The following is a 21,052-nucleotide window of genomic DNA, read 5'->3' as shown; positions in this document are numbered from 1 at the left end:
ATGATGGGAAATCAAATAGTAGTCCAAAGCATGCTATGGGTCAATGTTCATAAATGATTTATTAATCTCACTGTGGTGCTTATTCAGAGAGGCTCACAATATGCTATGTAGCAGTCTGCTCCCAAGCTCTTACCCAGTGAGAAATGGGTGGTGGAACCCACGTGGAGAATTAACGTGGATACCACGTGTTTTTGGTCGTGGAATCAACGTGGAACCCACGTGGAAATTTGGTGGAAAAATTAAAACAGCAGTTGGTGCTGTCCTAAAACCATTAAAACCTCAACCACTCTATATCTAAACCTTCTATATATGTGTCTACGATTTTTCATATGCTCTCATGGCTGCCTTTCCACGAATTATATAAAAATAGAATGTGCGATACATTTTCACATAACTAGCGTGGTTTCAGGATGATAAATGACGCAATGTCACCAGAGAGTTAAGTTCCACAAATTAGAAATTCTGTTTAACATTTTATGATAATCACCACAAATCCACTTGAAATCAACGTGGATTCCACGTGGGTCCAACCACTCAATATCCACCACCACCAAATATCCACCACTCAACGTGGATTCCACCACCCATTTCTCACTGGGTAAGGCCTGTTTACACGATACATTAACACGTACGAGTTAATGTACGTTTGCGTGAATGATTTTTGTGGAACGGAACATGTACGAATGCATGAACCAAATTAGAACAGGTTCTATTTTCTGTGCATGTATTCGCACAAGTTGGGTGGTTACACGGTGCATTTTGGCGTTCATTCTCGCGTTCATACATTTAGACATTAACCCGTACGTGTTAATGTACCGTGTAAACAGGCCTTTAGGGGTGTCAATTATAATTACATGAGACATTTAGGGGGAAGGGAGAGGGTCAAGGCAATTCTCACCCAATCTCAGGTTGGGGAGATGGTAGGAGGGATCCTGGGAAGTATCAAGTTATTTTTTTCACAAGAAACAGTGTCAAATGTAATTCTAGACTATGAGCTAATGTAATCTTAAATAAAATATTCAAATCTTTTTTTTATAAATCCAACGCAATAAAGCATAGATTAATGTATTTACACTGAAAATGTGAATTTTGAACAATCTTACGTGAGATTAGAAGGAGGGGTCGAGCCAAACCTCATGATCTCACTAAGGGGAGAGGGAGGATACAAAAATCACCTTGCTTATTGCCCTCCCCTTACCTGCAACTCTTGATGCACTAAAAATGTGCATTCATGAGTTGGGGAGTGAGCGTTCAGAGCTCTTACTCAACATGAGAGCATAGGGCTATAACATAGCATATTCTCAGTCTCCTTGAATCGAAATGTTGAAAGAACACTACGAATGGAGCTTATTTAATATCGAGCAACACACCAATGGTCTGCACATATGGAACTAATGTTTAAGCTTCCTCCAATCAGTTGTAAGTGCTCTGGCAAGTAGCACCTGAAAAGACCACTCTGAAAAATGACTGATCGCCCAAACTGAGCTGATACCAAGCAATCACATTCAGAGGGAAATTCCGTAGCCGCTACGTGGTGTAAGTTTGAGCCCTCACCACCCCTGAATGCACCCAACGTTATATTACCAAATATATCTACACCCAAAATTAATACTTGAGGTACTTCAGAATAAATAAAGAACATAAATAATAAGATAAAACTATATTTCGGTTACAAGCGCACCAAAGATCTCCGTGAAATGCAATTAATTTGATATGTACATCCTGAATCCCCTCAAATGAAAATCAAAAAGCCCGCTTATTCGAATCTACCAATAGTCAAATAAACTTTAAATTTTCACGTTCTTTTTTATATACCACCATAAAAGCACATTAAAAACACAATTTAATTTTTAATTATTATTTTTGCTACAGTTTTACTATAAAAGTTACTAAATTCAAAATTAAGTTAAGTACCACGGTAGTCAGAGAAATGAGGTAATTCTCAGTGGTCGTGTAGGATAAATGAATCTTTCCTCTATTACATTTTATCCGTTGGTGCAATTAGTTACCTTTTTACCTACAGCAACAATATAGTCTTCGTGTTCAGTGAAGTGAGATGCTATGACTGATTTTTAAAGACCTTCGAGGGATTCTGAATTATTGAAATACCTTGTCAAAACCATGTTCCGATCTTCAAATTTTGACAAGTTATTAGGTAATGTTCGTGATTTATTGTGCATATATGCGCTAAATGTCGAAAATCTCTCTTATTGATATTTGTGTAGTAATTCTTTTCTCGTCAAGTCGTTTAAAATAAATCCCCTGATGTTTCAATTTGTATGTCATGGTAGTATGAATCATCTTATTTATTACTTTGGAGAGCAGGGGCGTATTGTATATCATGTTTTTATTTATTGTTGTCATTCATTTGCATTTGTCATATTGATCGTTTTAGATAAAGCTACCAGCAATTTGCGCTTGGAGCCAGATTGGACGGCAATTATTGAGCTATGTGATCTTATTCGCCAAAATGACTGTCAGTAAGTTAATTCGTGAAGTCATTCTGATTAACTTTCCAAAGGTGGAGGGAATCTATTTTTTTCCAAAATAATTACTTAGAAGCATTTTTTTGGTCTATTTGTATTATTTGTATCTCTCTTGCAGGCCAAAATATGCCCTTACTGCTATTAAAAAGAAATTGACTAACACCAATCCTCATGTTGCTATGTTTGGCCTTCAGGTAGGAAGAAATTCCTAGTAGATCGTCGTGTAAGGTTGTGCTTATATTATTAACATTTATTTAGTAACTAAATTTTGTCTATTAACAGGTCCTTGAATCTTGCGTCAAGAATTGTGGGACTCCGATTCATGACGAAATTGCTACCAAGCAGTTTATGGAGCAGCTGAAAGAACTGGTTAAGGGTTCTTCAAACGAGAATTTTAAAAATAAAGTTCTTGAACTAATTCAAGCTTGGGCGTATGCATTCCGCAACTGTCCTAAATACCGTGCAGTGCAGGTATCTGAAGTTGATATCACCCATTTCTTATTATACAGTTTGCAATTTACTCCCTCTGTCTTTGTAAAAATTAGTTTGAACGTCTTTAATATGGAAATATTAGGATTTTCTTTTTTTCATCTGACACGCGTTTGTAATCCACCTTCATGCAAGGATATTTGTAAATAATGTAAATCCTTGTTCCAAATTGTTATCTTCTTCATATTTCCCGGCTCTGTCTAGTTACATTTTTCCCATCCAATCAAACATTATTATGTTGCGTATAAATGTAATTTTATTCTACTGTATGTTTGATTTCGGCAGAAAGGTTGATGCTGTTACATTTATGTTATTTATTCTTCATAAATTGTTTTCACATCGTAATTTTTGCAGATGAATTTAACAATCTTGTCACTTTTGCAATTCCAGAATTTTTTCTATCCGTTTACATGGTACATTAACCCGCTTGACTTAATGTCTAAATGTTTGAATGTGTGAATTAACACGAAAATACACTGTTTAACCTCCCAACTTGTGTGTATGCATGTACAGAAAATAGAACCTGTTCTAATTTAGTTCATGCATTTGTACATGTTCTGTTCTGGTTGGCAAAAATCATTCACGCAAGCACACATTAACTTGTAGGGGTTAGAAGTAATCATTTACTTAATAAAAAAATGGCATGTATTGACATGATAGTAAATCTAAGGCAATTTCTTCCCATTTTTAGGATACAGTGAATATAATGAAAACTGAAGGATATAAATTTCCAGTGTTGAAGGAAAGTGATGCAATGTTTTCTGCTGATACAGCTCCGGAATGGGAGAATGGAGTCTGCTGTCACCGCTGCCGTGTTCCTTTTAGTGTCATGCAAAGAAAGGTAATAGTATGAAACTCATTTACTTTCCACAGAACTTTTCAAGACTTAATTTAGCCGAATCAGTCTTTATTTTATGCTCTTTTAATATTTTTTTAATGGCCAAAGAACTTTTTATCTTTTGCACATAGTTTGCATTTCCTTGCTGCAAAAGCATAAGATAAACTACCTCCAAGGTCGTAGAAAAGAGTATCCCAGCTAGCACATTATAAGTCATTGAGATAAGGTGAAAGGAAGAAATAAGGAAGTCGCTTCTCAAGTAAGCTTGTTATGGGTTTCTTACGGCCAGGGCGACAAACATCCAGAGTAATGGCAAAATGGATGCCAAACTTTCAGCACTTCCGTAGATGCTGTTATTATCCCATCGTTTCAGAGTGTTTATTAAGGCCTTTATGTATTAAAATAATGTTTTTATTATTGGCGCTTCTATATTATGAGGAGAAATAACATCATACCGCCATAATTTGAAAATCATTCACATTTATGAACTGATGGCGAAACGAAGGTTGAAAGAAAAACACACAATTTCACAAGAATAGCGACGTACAATAATAGAAAAATGCCGGCAGGAACATCTAATATGCGTATTGTAGTCATCGGGTTATCAAGCCATAATTTAAAATTCATAAATGTAAAAATGTATGGACCTTGAATAATTTCAGTTTTCATGCACATGCCAAACAAGTCTTTTTACATAATTGGATATTTAATTGGTAACTACGCCTCCCTTCTTCAACAACTACCTTGGTGTAGTGGTTAGCGTACAGGACTTCGGTTACGTAGGTCGCACGTTCGGTTCAACCCAATGCTTTTATTTTTCTTTCCGCCGCATGGATAGAGTACTTGTATTATGCTTTATATCTTCACTAGCCGGTCGCTTGCAGTTATTAATTTTTTTCTATTTACGGGAAAATCTGTTATCAGTTGTTAAGCCCTTATAAAAACTCGCTTAATTTCACAGATAGCCTTTAAATTCATGTCGAGATGAGCCGCATAGCATGTGTAGTACGCTGTTCAGCCACCTTTGGCGCTCCAACAGAAGTGACTTACGTTGCCTGAGGATATTTGATGGCATTCCTTACCTAATCTTCCCTAACATCTTACCCTTGCCTTATATAAGTCCCTTAGCTTACGATAAGCTGCTTATCAATTTTTTCCGTAAGAAAACCATAAGAAACGGTTAACTCTCTTACTTTGTGCTATCTGGGATGCCTCTAATATTTTTTGAAGTAAGAGCCTCTTTTGTGACAGGATTTGGTTGATTAATAATAGGAATCCATCAACATTGATTAAATTTTAAAATTCTGCTACAAAAAAAATATCATTAATTTGCCTGCAAGATTAATTCATCATGATACAGCTTGGAGTCAATGCACGGCATACAGTGCTACTGTCTGTTATGTTTGTAATGGAGATGGGTCAAATAGAAGATTTCTCAGACTCAAATATCGAATTGGAATAGTAAATCATAGCTCGAATACTCGAATATCTCAATTTTCGTATACCTCAAATACCAGAATTGCACAAAGCATATTAAGGGCCGGTTTTATAATGTCTGGTTAAACCTCACGTTAAGTTGACGTGGAGATTACGGTAACGTGGAGTTTAACGAGAGGTTGTGTTTTATAAAGCAAATCCTACCGCCGGTTGGCTGATGGGAACTTTAACGAGAGGAAAGCGCAGCTACTGTAATTCTCATACCAACAATTGATCGCGAAAAGTGAAACAGACGAAAGTCAAAATTGAAAAAAATCGAGTTGGAGAGTGGTGAAAGAATTGTTTACGTTTGTTTTGAAGTGATGGTTAGCTTTGAAAACGAAGATGACGCCGATATTTTCGGTTTTAATCGTTGACGATCTTATGGTCAATCATCAGTGTGTCGTTAAAATAAAAATACTCGCCTCGATCTGTGAATATTTGGCAAGTACAAGTGTTAATTGTGTAAACCATAAATTACACGGAGATAATGAATTACTATTTGTTAATGGATTGAATCAAGGTGGAGTCCCTTTGCAAGAAATAGTGGTAGATTAACCTTGTTTGTGCTTATTATTCGAGAACGAAGATTCTCATTTGTATTGTGAAACCAATTGAAATGGTTTTCTATTGAGTACGCCACCAGAGCGATTTTAGGAACATTTTGAGGCTACAATTTAATCATAATGACGATAAATTTTAATCATACTTTTGCAGTAAGATATATCTTCTTAGCGTTAGTATGGCCCCTACGCTAATTTATTATCATCTCTGCGTTCCCTACGGAATTAGGAACAGCCTGCAAGTTGTGAATAATCAAAGCCTTTCCCGTTTTCAAAGTACTCACCATGGCCATAATTTAAATAACAGAATTTATAACCAACCACAGTCTAATAGAAAAAATCATCAGTGTTCATTAAAACGATAACGAGGCTTCTGTCACAATGATGTCATTGTTATGATCAATTCATGGTAATTCCTTTGATGATTTTTGTGTTTTTATAGAGCATTTTCGGTTTTATTAAAATTTTCACAATGAGGAGGTATATTCAGCCATGTGCCACTCGTGTTACAGACACGAAAAGAATTGAGCCATATAATTGTCAGCTAGCAGCAGATATTTCATAACTTAAATTATCTCATCTTTTTTATGATTATATATATACATATACTGTTAAGAAGCAATATGTTTAATGAAATCCATAATCTCTGGCAAATAAATTTTCAATAAGGGACAGAACTAAGTTTAAATTTCTTCATTAGAGATACCAAAATCTATTGCATGACACCAAGTAGCCCTTACCATTGAAGTATAAAGTGAAACATATTTTGATACTCGCTGTCAATAGTGTAGTTGATATTGTAATAGGGATGACTGTGAGTCTTTATGGTAATGCCATTGAGAATGTATTCATTGCCATTTTAAATTGAATGGATGTTCAGAAATCACTGATTATGAACATAGCTTCACAGTCTAAAATTATAATTAGAGAAGAATGAATAAAGTTTGAATAACTTATGCATAACCCTACCACAGTTACTTCAAGGGCTCCTGCTATCCAATTATTAAATAAATGTACAGTTTGCAGCAAACCTTTCATACTTTACAAATAGGCTGCATGTTGTTATAAAAATATGCATCTGTAACAAATATAGCAACTCTTTTTGGCTCATAGCTTGGGATGGGGGATCTATTCTTTATGTTAATACTATTTTTGCAAACCTTGTGTAAGAATAAGTTTTAAGTGCTAACATAACTAACTTCATATCTAATCAACAGCAAAGGCTTGTATTGTATTTAAGATTTAAGGAAAAGAGATGGGGTGCAAAGATATTAAAGTTGCTGGGTTCAATTTATAAAAAATCTATCAAAAAACATATCTAATCAGAATGAAATTATTAAATTTCAACTCTCAGTGATGTTTATGAATACTATACTATACATGTGATAGATATTTTCTTTTATTCTCAGCCCACAAAATATGAAGCTTTCATTGAACATGTTTTAAATATTTAGCAGAGTACTAAATTATACAAAGACAGTAGTGGATCCAGGATAGGGACAAGGGGGTTGGGCTAGGTGAGGTTAAAATTCCAGCTGTAGTGGGGGTTGGAAATAAACCACCATTCTATCTAGTGTAAAGTGGATGATACCCAAGGGGAGCAAATTGGATACCCTCCTTAGCCCCCCCCCCATGTATCTGTCACTGTACAAATATACTGTTATTTATATAGCATTTAAAGAATTTATTTGTATCAAATGCAAAGCATAAGGATTCCATCATGATGACTCCTTCATTGCAACTGTCTTTTTGGGATATGGGTTTTCAATGGAATTATGTTGTTACATGTTGTCACAGTAAGTATTTTTTTTTACTACCTACTTCTGGGGTAATCCTTTTGAATGCTGTACCAAGTAATCTCTGAATGCACCACACTGACATCACTCACTTATAATTAATGTATGTGCTTCCATTATCATAAATGCAATAATATGACTTCCTCACAGAATTTTATCGTACCATGTTCTATTTATGAAGTGATTATATAAGCAATTTCCCTTACATCCACTCCACTTTCACAAATCTATTAAGAAAATTTGCCTTTGTGACATGAACATAGACTGTTTCTCATTACATATGTTTGCAGCTATGCATGTTAAAATATATCTCTAGTGATGCAGATCGGAGCGAGACAGATGAGACAGAGATACAGTGAGTCCTCGTTTAACGTTGTTGATTCGTTCCTGAAAAAGTCGACGTTAAGCGAAACAACGTTAAACGATGCAGTGTTTCCCATAAGAAACAATGTAAAAAATTTAAATTGGTTCCTAGCCATGTTCCTAACAATCCATTTCTTCGTGAAGAATCCAGAATTTCCCGGGCGAGAATCCAAGGAGGCCAATTATCGGAGCCGTAACTTTAAGCAGACTTTGTGACCAATCGGGAGACACCAGAATCAGGCCAAAACTAAAAAAATCTGAATCTGACACTCGGATGCACGAGGATGAAGGGCGAGTCAATTTTCGTGATGATATGAATTCTTTAACCCGGCGGAAATCGCGAGAAACATTCATTACCGATTATTCACTTCAGCATGATAACGATTCATTCGAAACGAAACGAATTTTCATAACGAAAAGGTTGGGAAGAAGGCATTATTAAATGAAATATAAAAACTAAAAAGAAAGTATTTTAATGGCGAAACATCGATATTTTCAGTAACAGAAGAAATTTTAATTGTAAAAACTCGACCTGCAAACCTAAAACTCGACCGATCTCTCCAGCAGTTGCACCTTCTTTAATTCTTTTAATAATACCAAGTTTTTGTTCTAATATCGCCGTTTTTTCTTCACGTCTGAAGAACCGCCAGGATAGCCACTCTTCTTCGTGGACATTTTTTTCGGTTGGCATCAGAAAAATAAACGGATAATGGGTAAATGAGGCGATAATTATTCGATAAGACGCATATTTAACATACGCTACCCACGCCAACCTTTTCTGTCGAGCGAAAATTACCAATCGCATTAATATAGTAATATTTACTATACATCAGTAGCGCTTGCGTCCTATTCGCCATTCATTTTTTTTTCGCCGCGCATAATTTGAACAACGTTATCGCGAAGCAATAACGACGTTAAATGATCAAGGGTTTCAATTTTTGGACAACGTTATCGTGAAACAACGTTAAACGGGACGACGTTAAACGAGGACACACTGTAATCCTTGGAATAAATAAAAAGAGGAGAATTAAAGGGAAAATCACAGTACCAAAGTGCAAATAGAAGTCCGGTTAAGATATATGGAGTAAGGTTTGCTATGGAACTGGTATTTTTGACCCAGAAGGAGGATAAGAATAGAGGTATACAGGAATGTATAGATAATATTGACAGGAAAAGGAAGTGCTAGCTAGACCTGATAAGTGAGGTGAGGGAATAATTGCAGGAGATGAATTAGATATAAATGATGTAGATGAAGTGTATATCAAGCTTGAAATGCTGACAACAGTGATTAAGGTAAGGATTTTGAGTAACAAGCAAGGGCAGGGAGACAATGGTTCTGGAATAAATGGAATAACCATGTATGTTACAAAAAACTATGTCAACCTTAATGAGTAGATCACTTCTAACAGTAAGTAATGGAATGAGATATCTAGTCATGCATTATTATAAGTGTTGATGATATTATACCTAATAGATTTTTTGAACGTATGTACTCATTAGTGACAGTTCAATGGATGGAGCATGAAAAAATTAATAAAAGCTACATATGGGATTGACATCCCAAGAAACTAACGAGTGTACCAGATATGTGATATAAATTGGCTGTTATAGGAATATGTCTTCACTTATCCTTTGAAGACTTATTAAACATATTAGTTAGTTAAACGTTGACAAGTAGTAGTAAGGGTTAATATTTTAGGAAGAAACCATACCAAGGATCCCACTTAAGACTTTGAAAGAGTTATTGGTAAAATTAGACATTGCAATATTTCCACTGATTTTATTATAATAAAACTCAGTGGAAATACTGCAATGTCTAATTTTACTAATATGAAGAACTTCACCATATCTTGCTCAATATCATACAAGATACTTTGAAAGAGCTTATCGATGAAAAAATTTCAGTAGTTACTGATAAGCATGGAAAATAATGAATGTAATGGTGGTGAATGCAGTCATTTCCTGTAAATTCAACCTCATGAGCAAATACATATGTACACAGACAACAGCTTTCCCCAATTGCAAGCAAGAGTAGCCCAGCTGGCTCAATATTGTAAGAAATACAACTGACTCTGATTGTTTCAAACATTCCCTTAGCAGACTATGCTTGAGAACCTCAATAAATATATTCCCTTAGCAGGCAATGCTTAAGAACCTTAAAATAATATTTCTTTGATTAATCTGGCTTTGATGTTCCATGAGTCTTCAGGTGCAAGGGTCCAAATTCTCTCCTTGAATTAAGGCTCAAATGTGTGGAATAAAATCAAACCTTTTCAGGATAAAGTATCGAATTGTTTACTTTCACTATACATATTAAAATATTCAAACCTGAAATAAGATAAGTATTGGTAACCAAATTGGCACTCTTATATTTTAACATGAGGTATCTAGATGGGCACCACTGATTCAATGGCTCTGAAGCTACTTTTGATGGCAGATGCACCACTGATTCTATAGCTCTGAAGCTACTTTTGATTGTAGATAATTTGCTAGGAGGTTGTAATAGTACATAACCTATGTTTGGCTACGAACTGCACTTAGGCAATTAAGTCGCATTTTTTTCCGTTGAAGGCTACACATTAGAAGAGAAGACTTTTATTGTTTAAGGTGCCTTTCCAAATCTTTTTCTATCAAAAGGATGAGAGGTCATTACTTTAGTCACAAAAAGTACAATAATTAGTAAACTCCACACTCTAAAGGCTCATTTGCCTAACAAATTCATTAATATGTCATACCATCTTATGAGCAAATCAGTCATTCTTACTTTTTTACCCACACGAGCTGTATTGGTTGCATCAATTTGCCTTTCTCCGCTTCCAAAGAAAACTCAAACAGTATCTTGTATACATTACGTACGAAACGTGCAAAATCCTTTCTTTTACACGCAATCTTTCACTTGCCTCACTTATTCCTACATATTTATCTCCAAGAAATACCAAGCCGTACACCAGATATTGTTAATGGACTTACCTACAATTTTTTTTGTAGTACTTTGACAAACATATCTTTTGGAAAAGGAAATACGAAAATACTTTCACCTCATAACATATATCCTCACAATTAATTATAAATTCTATAGTGATATCACATGCTAGTAAATCAGAATGCAATCAGTAAGTACGATCTTTTTCTCTCTTTCGATTGCCAAATACGAAACTTGGCTGTTCTTCTAATTCAAACTGTCTTTGTAAACACCGATACATTTTAAATTCGTTGATGAAGTCAGCAAAACCAGGTAATAACAGATTTCTATACCTACACTCCTGTAACACCTCCTTCTTTCTCTCCGATATGTAATTCTAATATTTTTCATCAACTCACTTGGCTGGCACAAATCATAACAAACTCCTACACCGGCACAAATATTGCATAACTTCAACATTTTCAGGGGTTTGGCACACGATCTCCGACTGCAGTCCATAGAATAGACAATATTATTTATTGGATGGTGATTATTATCAAACTTGAGATGTTTGTAAGGATTTCGTAGCGTATACCGTAGAATACGTCTAATAGCATGAAAACAGTGGTCCGTTCCGGATATATCACCGGTCTTATGGAAATATTTCACTTATTAAATTGCTAGTATGGTGCTAAAAATATTGGAAATTGAATGCTGATATCGTAGATACGGATAAAAACGGAGGATGCTGCGCTTGGTCGATTATTTCTTCCGTATATTATCGTAGGGTTCTTCAGCATTTCAAAACATCCGCCATTTTCAACAATTTAAACTTCACGTTAACTTTTTACCCGAGGGAAATCCATGGTTTAGCTTGACTACCACTTTAACGCTCAGATTTGGCTTAACCATCGATTATAAAACAGAATTCTGGGACTTAACCGACGCTTAGCTTAAACTCCAGTTTAACCAGACATTATAAAACCGGCCCTAAATGTCATTCATCTATTTCACTTGATGAATGTACAAATAAATAGGTATATACCAAATACATTTTAAAAATCAACTTTCTATTTCAAATTAAATGAAATCATTTGCATCAATAACATAATTAAAAACTGTAGTTAAAAATAACATTCATGGTGAAGTGTTAATGGTGAAACAATACCCAGTACTATTCCACAAACTTGTTATTATTAGCTGTCAACTAGTTTCGACGTTTATACCGTCATTATCAAGACTAACAGAGCAATAGCATACAACGTCCAGCCTTATATACCCAACAATAGTGTGAGGGAAGGAGGGGGGAACTAAAAGAAGAGGAGGGGGGGTGGGCATTGTTGGTTGAATGGAGGGTCAAAACACAAAAGTATAAAAGCTGGGGGTGGGGGGGTAGAGGCTGATAGAAGGTCAGGTGGTAACGAGGTTAATGGGGAGGGGAGGAGGAGGATTGTCAAGGAAGAAGTCAGATTTTAAAACGGTAGATAATAAATTAGAACATTTGAATACAGTCATATCGTTTCAAATTTTGGTGTAACATGCAAAAGTGCTTTTGGTGATTTCTAAACTATCCTGTTTTACACTTTTGTCATGTACATGTAAAAGTTAAATATTAAAATCACTGTTGTATCCGGATTCTGACAGGTGCTTAAAAAAATGGGATTTGGAGTCTTTCAAATGCACATGTCAGGGCATAGACACCACTTTTGTCTTCAGGATGCACTTTGTCCTTAGAGTTTCAATCACTTTACCGAGGGAGGTCGGGAAGTAAAAACGCACTCGGTATTTGTCCTTGGCCATGAGGTTGTGAACACTGTAAGACAGGGGGCCATGGAAAGGTAATTTGCACCACCGTTTGGGTTCTGTTTTGGCAACTGGCAGCAAACTGGTTAGGGTGGGCGATACTCTTATTCGTTTTTTTTTTGCCAGTAGTTTACGGATGAGGTGATCATTATAGCCGTTATTTGAACATATTGATTTAATTACATCTAGTTTCCGGTTGAAACTTGAATCAGTCATTGGGATACAAAGTAGTCTGTTTAACATAGAGTTAATGCCCTCTTGTTGGAGTCTTAAGGATGGTTTGAGTCTGCAGGGAAAAGTACATCCGCATAGGTACTTTTCCGGTAGATTGCGAAGTCATTTTTGCCTTCTTTGAGGGAAATCGTGAGATCTAGGAAGTGGATTGAGTCACCTTCGAGTTCAGTTGTAAAATTGATGGATGGGTGAAGGGAATTGAGTAGCCCAAGAAAGGAGGCCAGTTGTCTCTTGCTACCGGTCCACAGGCAAATAATGTCATCCACTTATCTAAAGTAGTAGCACACGTTTTTTAAAAGAGGGTGATTAGAGTTGAACAGTTCACTTCCCAGGTTATAATAACATCATTAAAACGAAGAATCATTAGAAATTAGAGATGGGTCGAATACCAAATTTCTCAAACTCGAATATCGATTTCAATAGTAAATCATAGCTCCAATAAACACAGTCCCAACGTATAATTTTCCCGCATCCATCGTTTGACAAAATACATACAATGTGTTATTTATGGCTAATAACGACAGGCACATAGTTTGAATCTTCCCCACGAGATGAAACTGCCTTAGAGAGAAGCTCAATGCCATGGGATAGTAACATACGTGCATTTCCCAAGATCTGCTATCCCCCTTCAGTCAGCACTAGCCTCCCACTCCAAGCTTTCCTTTTCTCCAAAATCAAACAAAAGATTCCAGCTCGCGCATGGATCATATTGGGAAGACCTTAGCTTCGGAAAGAAATATCAAGTTACACGAGAACAAAAGAAAACTTTTTTCACATCTCCCCCTTTCTTGACCGCTGACCTTTTTCAGCTTACCCCCTTCAAAGTTCCCCATTTCTGGAGGTCAACTGCAGCATGCAGGAGCAGACCAAACACGGCGTATTTGTAAGATTATTTAAGCATTTTAATCAAGGAAATATGTAGTTGGAAAAATGCGATGGAGACTTCGATTTCTACCTCCACTCACGGTACACCCATGCTTCGCCTAGCACAATATCAATATAGTGCAAATTCTTTCCTCAGGGAAACATCCCAATGCTTTGTAGCCTAATCAAATACCTTTAATGCTTTCTTGATAAAATGTGAACTTACGCTAATTAAACACGAAGTTGATATCATTTTACGCAAATTAATAGTATTGCTTGCCTTAAATCTTCTCTGTTTATATACAGTGAAACCTCGATATAACGACACCCCACGGTGCACTAATAAACACTCGCTATAGCGAATTGCCGCTTTACCGGAGGTGGAGCAAATAATAGCCAATATACCTGTTGCGAACAGATATACAGGAACAGGAGTGGTGCGGCGACAGATAATCATCTATTCGATAAACGTAAGCATAAATCCAGACGAAAGGCGATGTTTTTTTGCATCACTAAATTTCCTTACTCAAATAACGACTAACTATTCAAACAATTTATAAGCGCCGCACTGAATAAAAATCATGCAAAGCATTGTTTCGTCAATCATTATATTTATCGAACGACAGTTTACCACATAAATTTGAGACTGAGCACTACTTTAACTTCATTTCTAACAGATCGCTAGCAATTACAGAGGTTAAGGAATCTTCATGAAAGTCTTCCGGCGGTGAAACTCTCGCTATGGCGAGAGCCAACACCGAAAGGGTCTCGTAAAAACGAATTTTTTAACACGCTTATTATAGGGTCAATTGACGGTGCATCGGCTATCTCTCGTAATAGCGGGGGTGTCGCTATATCCCGTACTCGCTTTAACGAGGTTCCACTGTATATTAATCGTAATCCTTTAAAAAGGCCAAAAGCACTACTCATCATGCGGCCCAGATAGCCGGCCTATCAAAGTCATTTATCTCGCCTCATTAACTGAATGACATTAGTGAATTTAGATCATTAATTAAGCGTGAAGCTAGTGGAAATGAGATTTTTGAAAGCAATACGGTTTGAGAAGTAATTTTTGCAGGTTATTGGGCGAATTGACTACAACCTAGAGGGTCTACGCCTCAAGCCTTTAAGGCCATCGGTATTCACAGGGGAGAAATGGAGCGGTGCCTGAGTTCTGTATGAACAGCATCCATATGTAGAAGGGTCCACTAGAGAGTCTCAAACACTGTGGCTTCATTCCCTCCCAGCAGTCGTAGGCCCTCTGCGTCTCAGGAATACAGTGCAGCAGTTGTCCAGCAATAGGTGATTTTAATAGAGCCATACAGAGTACAAACCAAGAGAACAATGACAAAAAATAGGAATGCGGGTAGAAAAATCAAGAAGCTATCACGAAAAAGCATAAAGCTAGAAGAGAAATTTAAAGTGATCAATTGCTGTGAAAACGGAGAGTGTCAAAGCAATATTGCACGTTTATATGTTTAAACTAGAGATGGGTCGAATAGCATATTTCTCTAACTCGATATTAAATCATACCTTGAATATCTCAAATTTGGAATACATCAAATACTATAATTGTGCAAAGCATACTAAACTTTCAGTTTCGGATTTTTCCCCCAGATCATATTTGATTCCCCACGTTGAACGATATTTGTTCACCACTCTTTTCCACGAATTTGATAGTTCGTCAACTTGCCTAAAACGGCGCTGCATGCACTAAACGACTAAAGTCCTCTACGTCGTTTCCGAGTCTGCCTAAATATTTGAATGATTATGCTGCATGGAATGTTGAGGTGTGACCTATTAAGGAATATAGACCTTGGAAGTATTTATTTGAGAAAAAATCGTTTCTTCATTTATCCCTGTTTCTAAATAATTCATTTCAATTATTCTTTTTATCTACAATGTAATATGGCTGATTATAGTATAATTACTAATGGGATATTATGGAAAATATTGTCGTAAATTTATAGTGTTAAAAACATTTTGTGTTATTTTCTTAATGCCACGGCTTATTTCTCTATCGTGGGTCCATCAACTTGTCATATAATTTATAATGTGGGCTGTATTTACTTTTAATTCGTTTTATCATGTTTAGAAAGCTGCTTATAATTTAACGAAATGCTTGGGATTTCTTATGCCTGTATTTATCAACTTGTGTAGTAAGAATAAGCTCTAAGAAATCATTAAAATTATTCATTTGCCATAATACTTAATTTAATTCTTCTTTTTTAGCATCATTGTCGTGCTTGTGGCCAGGTTTTCTGTCACCAATGCTCATCAAAAACATCAACACTTCCAAAATTTGGGATTGAAAAAGAAGTCAGAGTGTGTGAAGCATGCTATGAAAAGGTCAACAAGTACGTGCATACATTAATTACTGTTTAGTCAATATCCAGAATTATGGTGTTTATTTATTGCTAAGAAAATTCTTCTATATTTGTTTAGACCTACGTCAGGAACTTCCAAAACTGACGGGGACCTTCCATCTGAATATACCTCCAGTTCTTTGGCTCAGCAAACACAGGTAATTACCTTATAAACTCATGTAAGAGACTCACCTTTTTTCCCAGAAATTACTGCTGAAAATGAGGGTGTGTCTTTTACATGAATTTCGTATCTTCCCCTGTTCTCCTGTCTAATTGCACGAAGTTACACAAAAGGCAGTACTAGTGGGATGGTGTACTGTGAGCCACTCTTGTCTCTGACTGATTTGAGAGTATTGATATTATATAAATTATAGGTAGATGAAAAGTCATGATCTGTAAAATGTATTACATTTCCTATTTTCAACAGTATATCAGAGTATTATTTAATGATTCCATATTTTTATAAGACCCTTTTCTTAGGGTCTCAAAATTGTTGATAGCAGGTTGTCATCAATTGAATAATCTAAAAAAATATGGAAACTTATTACAACTCTAATTACTGAATATTTTTTGGCATTACATTGCATACCATTTAACCTAAACCATTCTTCAAAGGAGAAGATTGAAGTAATGATGAATCATCAGGTGATACAGTTACCTCAATAAGTAGGTATTATCCACAAGAAGAGAAATTCTGTTAGCGTTGAGTTTTCTTATTATTAAGACAATATTGACCAAATCAAAAGCTCAAGTATAATCAGTGTAAGTCAATAACATAACAAGACTTTAGGTATTCAAATATAAATTCAGAGTATGCAGAAAGGTTTGTAATTGTAGATTTGCCAACAAGGAACCCGTGGTGTACGAGGGTAATGCAGAAAATAAGTCAAGTTTTTCTATTTTAAATAGAGTTTTTATTGAAAAAAATTCAAACTTCCAGGAAAAGTTTTTGACAATATGTATTATTTTTCCACATAATCTCCTGGGACCTCAATACACTTAGTATACCAAGAAATAAGCTTTGAATTCTCCTCATAGAAGCATTCCGCCACCACATTGGTCCAGTTGTTGACGGCGTCCTTCACTTCCTCGCCACTTGCGAAACGTTCTCCTGCTAATCCCTCCTTCATTTTGGTGGACTGATGAAAGTGTGAAGGGGCCGAGTCGGGACTGTAAGGTGGATGGGTCAGAACATCCGAACCGAAGTGTTCCAAAAGTTCCGTAGTGGATCGAGCAATGTGAGGCCATGCATTGTTGTGGAGAAGGCATGCACCAGAGGTCAGCATTCCTTTTCTCTTGTTTTGGATGGCCCGAAGAAGCTTCTTCAGGGTCTCACAATACCAGGAGGCGTTAATTGTTTCTCCTTGAGGCAAGAAATCAATCAGGAGGATCCCTTTTTGGTCCTAGAAAACAGAGGCCATGATCTTCCTGGTGGACTTGACAACTTCGAATTTTTTCACACTTGGGGAGGTGGCGTTTCCACTGCATGGAATGTCTTTTGTTCTCTGAGGTATAGTGTAACAGAAAATGAGGACCCAAGGGGGGTCCTTAGGAGGTTAAAACACACCAGAGCTGGGACCCAGTAATTCAACTGATACACCCACGCAACCGGGGAGGGGATTGGAATGGGAAGCAAAAAGATTAAGGAGCCCATCGACGCCTCCGGGGTAGAGATAGGAATGGAAGGGTGGGATTGGGAATACCCTCACTGCTATGAAAGCGACCAGGGCCCACTATTAGGGAAACGATTATTCATTGTGCCAACGATTTTAGAAGATAAGAATCCAAAGATCAAATCGTTGGATGGTATAGTGCGACAGTGGATTCGGGAACCCATGCTGGGCCGGCATAGGGTACCCTCACGAGGGCCAGGAACCAAGTCAGAGACTTACACGTTTGCACCATCTCAAGAGGGGAAGGATTTAGGATGGGAGACATCGCTGTGATGAAGGCCCGACGACACCTCCAGGGAAAGGATATGGCTGGATGGGAAAACCCTCGCTGCTATAGAAGTGACCAGGGCCCACCACTGGCGAAACCATAATTTAATGTTTCTACAGAAAGGAAAGATTTTCCGATGAGGAAGAAAAATCCTACGATTTTCCATACATGGTGTAGTGTGACACCCAGGTTTCATCTCCAGTGACTATGGACTTGAGAAAAGCATCCCCTTCCATTTGGTAGCAGCCCAAAAATTCAGAAGCTGCAGCCACTTTTGACTTGTGTTCTGGCTTCAGTTGTCTTGAAGAGAAGCGCAAACTTTTCAAAAATCGAGTTTTTCTGATACATTCTCATGAATGACGGATCGTTGGATCTCAAGGAAACACTCCTGGAGTTCGTCCACAGTGGAACAGCGATCTTTGCGATCAGCACTTTCGACTTTTGCCACAAGTTTGTCCATGAAAACTGAGGATCTGCCTCTTTCACATGGGTCCTCAAATGAATGTCTTCCCTCCCTATTTTCACGAACCCATCTCCTCACCATTGACTCACTCATTACATCCTCTCCATACACAGTAACCAGCTGCTGATGAATTTCAACCGATTTGGAACCACAGGCATGAAGAAATTGAATCACTCAGCGCACAACAACTCGAGACGGAACAGGCAGGGAGATGGTGGGACACAACGTTGAGGGCTCCATTTCAACGACTTGCTGTTACTGTGTTTTCTAGGCTACAGAGCCCATCTCCCTATCATTCTATTCAGAAGGTTCTCCAACTTTTGTACAATGTTGCCACATTTGTCAAAAAGCATCCCTAGTGATCTACACACCAAAACGGAACTTATTTTCTGGATGACCTTGGTAACTACAAGGGCAGTTTTTTTTCAACCTCTGATCGCTCGGCAAAAACACCGTACAAGCGATAGGTGGGTGCTGCACAAATAGGACAACTGCGCATCCTCTGCACCACACGTTCAAGTAATTTCTGACCCTAAGTTGCTAGTTTAAGGTTAGTGGCAATCTCATTAACTACTTTGCCTTAATTGATTCTCCAGCCAATAGAGCACTGCAGTGCGACAGCCAGGAAACTTGCTGAAAGGCTTCAGCATTGATATGTCTTACTCATGTTGTTTTCATGTCACCTTAATGCTGATAAAAGAGAATTTATTCGTTGATGCAGCTGCTCAGTGTGAAACATTATGCCCATCCCGAAGTTAAAACATATGCTGTAACAAAGGAAGAGATATGCTGACTTCTGGAAGTGTTCTGATCCATGAGAACACCCTTCATCTCAAGGCTAATGCAGCCCAACTGCTCCTTGAGCAATTTCAATGGAACATTTTCGATCACCTGCCGTGCAATGTCGACCTAGTGCTGTGTAACTTCCACCTTTACACTGGAATTAAGATTTGGCTAAGAGGGAAGCATTTTCAAACAGGCAATTAGCTTGTGCTCCGTCCGTTTACAATAACTCATGATATTCATCTCATAATGAATGTCACGTATATCTTTGGGCGTTAAAATACAATACATATATCTATTATATTACGGCAATGTCTAATATATCCAACTACACCAATACGATCGACAGTTGTACGAGTATATTTGTCAACTACAATGACAAATTGTGCTAGTGACGCCAAGGATTATTCAGCAATAAATACCATCACAACAAATGAGTGCGCAAACTTTTCTTTATTAAAGTCAAGAGGTGCGCAAACTTTCACTTTCAATTCAAAAATAAAATGAACACACTTTACAAACACACTAGTCCAGGAAAAGTATTCATAAAGAAAATCGAGGGCAACACGACAGGTTATGTTACTTCACAAGTCTATTAAACACTATTTGCAAATGCAATTGTCCAGGAAATGTACACATGAAGAAAATCGGGAGCAACAACACATACTGTAACTTCACAAATCAAATTGCACTCGCATTGGGAACACAAGAAATGAGTAATTAGAGTGAAATATCAACATAGACGACCAATACAACTTTATAATGGCACTTTTTTTTTACAATACTCCCTTTCCATTTATTTCGCATCGTCAGCAATACTTGTAACAGATGACAAAATTTTATTTAAAAAATCACCATTTAAGTCAGCACCGAAACTTGGATGTCCTTAACAAAACTTGATGAGGTTACTCTTCCACCCAGCTTGGTGCATTTTCGGCGTGCGGGGCCTGGGGCATCGGCCGGCTTTCCCCAGCGGTAAAGCCGAGGCCGGTCGGCAATCATCGGCGATCGACACTAGTCGAGACACTTAGTACACGTCACAAGTTTTCTGAGAATGCAGATTCATCAGCTTATATTAGCAGGTGCTCAATGATAACTCAACCAATTTAAAGGGACACTTTTTACACAATGAACATTACCAGATTCCCAGAAGAAACTTGAAGGACCATGAAAAGCCCATGGAACAGAGAATGAATTCCGTGCGAGATACCACATCTCCAAAGACACCATGTTTCCATGAAAGCCACTGAAAAAGAGAAATTTTATCAATAATTTCCATTCACATTTGAAGAATAAGACAAAAATTTTCTGCAGAAATTTTACAAATCATGGCATACTAATATGCTTACCTTCGTTATGCCCTTGCGCCGATTAAATTCAACCTCCACCTTCTTCCATGCCATAATCTTTAAAGAAAGACCCACAGCATCAGTTTTTTTGCACTCCAATACAACTTTCCTACCAATAATTAATTTTAAAATTAAATTCTTCTCCTATGCCAAAATTCTACTTCCATCCCGCTTCCAGTTTGCTTACAAACAAAGTCACGTTGGGGCATTCGTTATTCAATTATTGCCCTTAATTCCTCTCAATGTCCGCATCTAGGGGCACATAATGTTGCTACATTCGTCTTCGTCATCAATCTAGCCCAAAATAAATGTGGCAACTTAGCCCCTCCACCAATT

At 37.1% G+C, this 21,052-nt stretch overlaps 1 protein-coding gene across 2 annotated transcripts in view; it reads left to right on the top strand.

The window, feature by feature from the left end:
* The first annotated feature begins 1,916 nt into the window (after nt 1–1,916).
* The window catches only part of LOC124159171 (hepatocyte growth factor-regulated tyrosine kinase substrate), a 52,349-nt gene continuing 33,213 nt past the window's right edge, over nt 1,917–21,052 (top strand). Inside the window, exons 1-7 of one of the 2 annotated variants that reach the window (XM_046534795.1) lie at nt 1,917–2,155; nt 2,396–2,480; nt 2,605–2,680; nt 2,769–2,957; nt 3,667–3,816; nt 16,047–16,171; nt 16,260–16,338. In XM_046534795.1, the coding sequence (XP_046390751.1) occupies nt 2,122–2,155; nt 2,396–2,480; nt 2,605–2,680; nt 2,769–2,957; nt 3,667–3,816; nt 16,047–16,171; nt 16,260–16,338 (738 nt within the window). In that variant the 5' untranslated portion in view covers nt 1,917–2,121. The remainder of the gene's footprint in view (nt 2,156–2,395; nt 2,481–2,604; nt 2,681–2,768; nt 2,958–3,666; nt 3,817–16,046; nt 16,172–16,259; nt 16,339–21,052) is intronic. The other variant, XM_046534804.1, reaches the window with a different exon arrangement.

Source organism: Ischnura elegans, chromosome 1, assembly GCF_921293095.1.
Source record: "Ischnura elegans chromosome 1, ioIscEleg1.1, whole genome shotgun sequence".
NCBI classification, from domain to species: Eukaryota; Metazoa; Arthropoda; class Insecta; order Odonata; family Coenagrionidae; genus Ischnura; species Ischnura elegans.
This window is presented reverse-complemented; position numbering and strand designations above follow the sequence as displayed.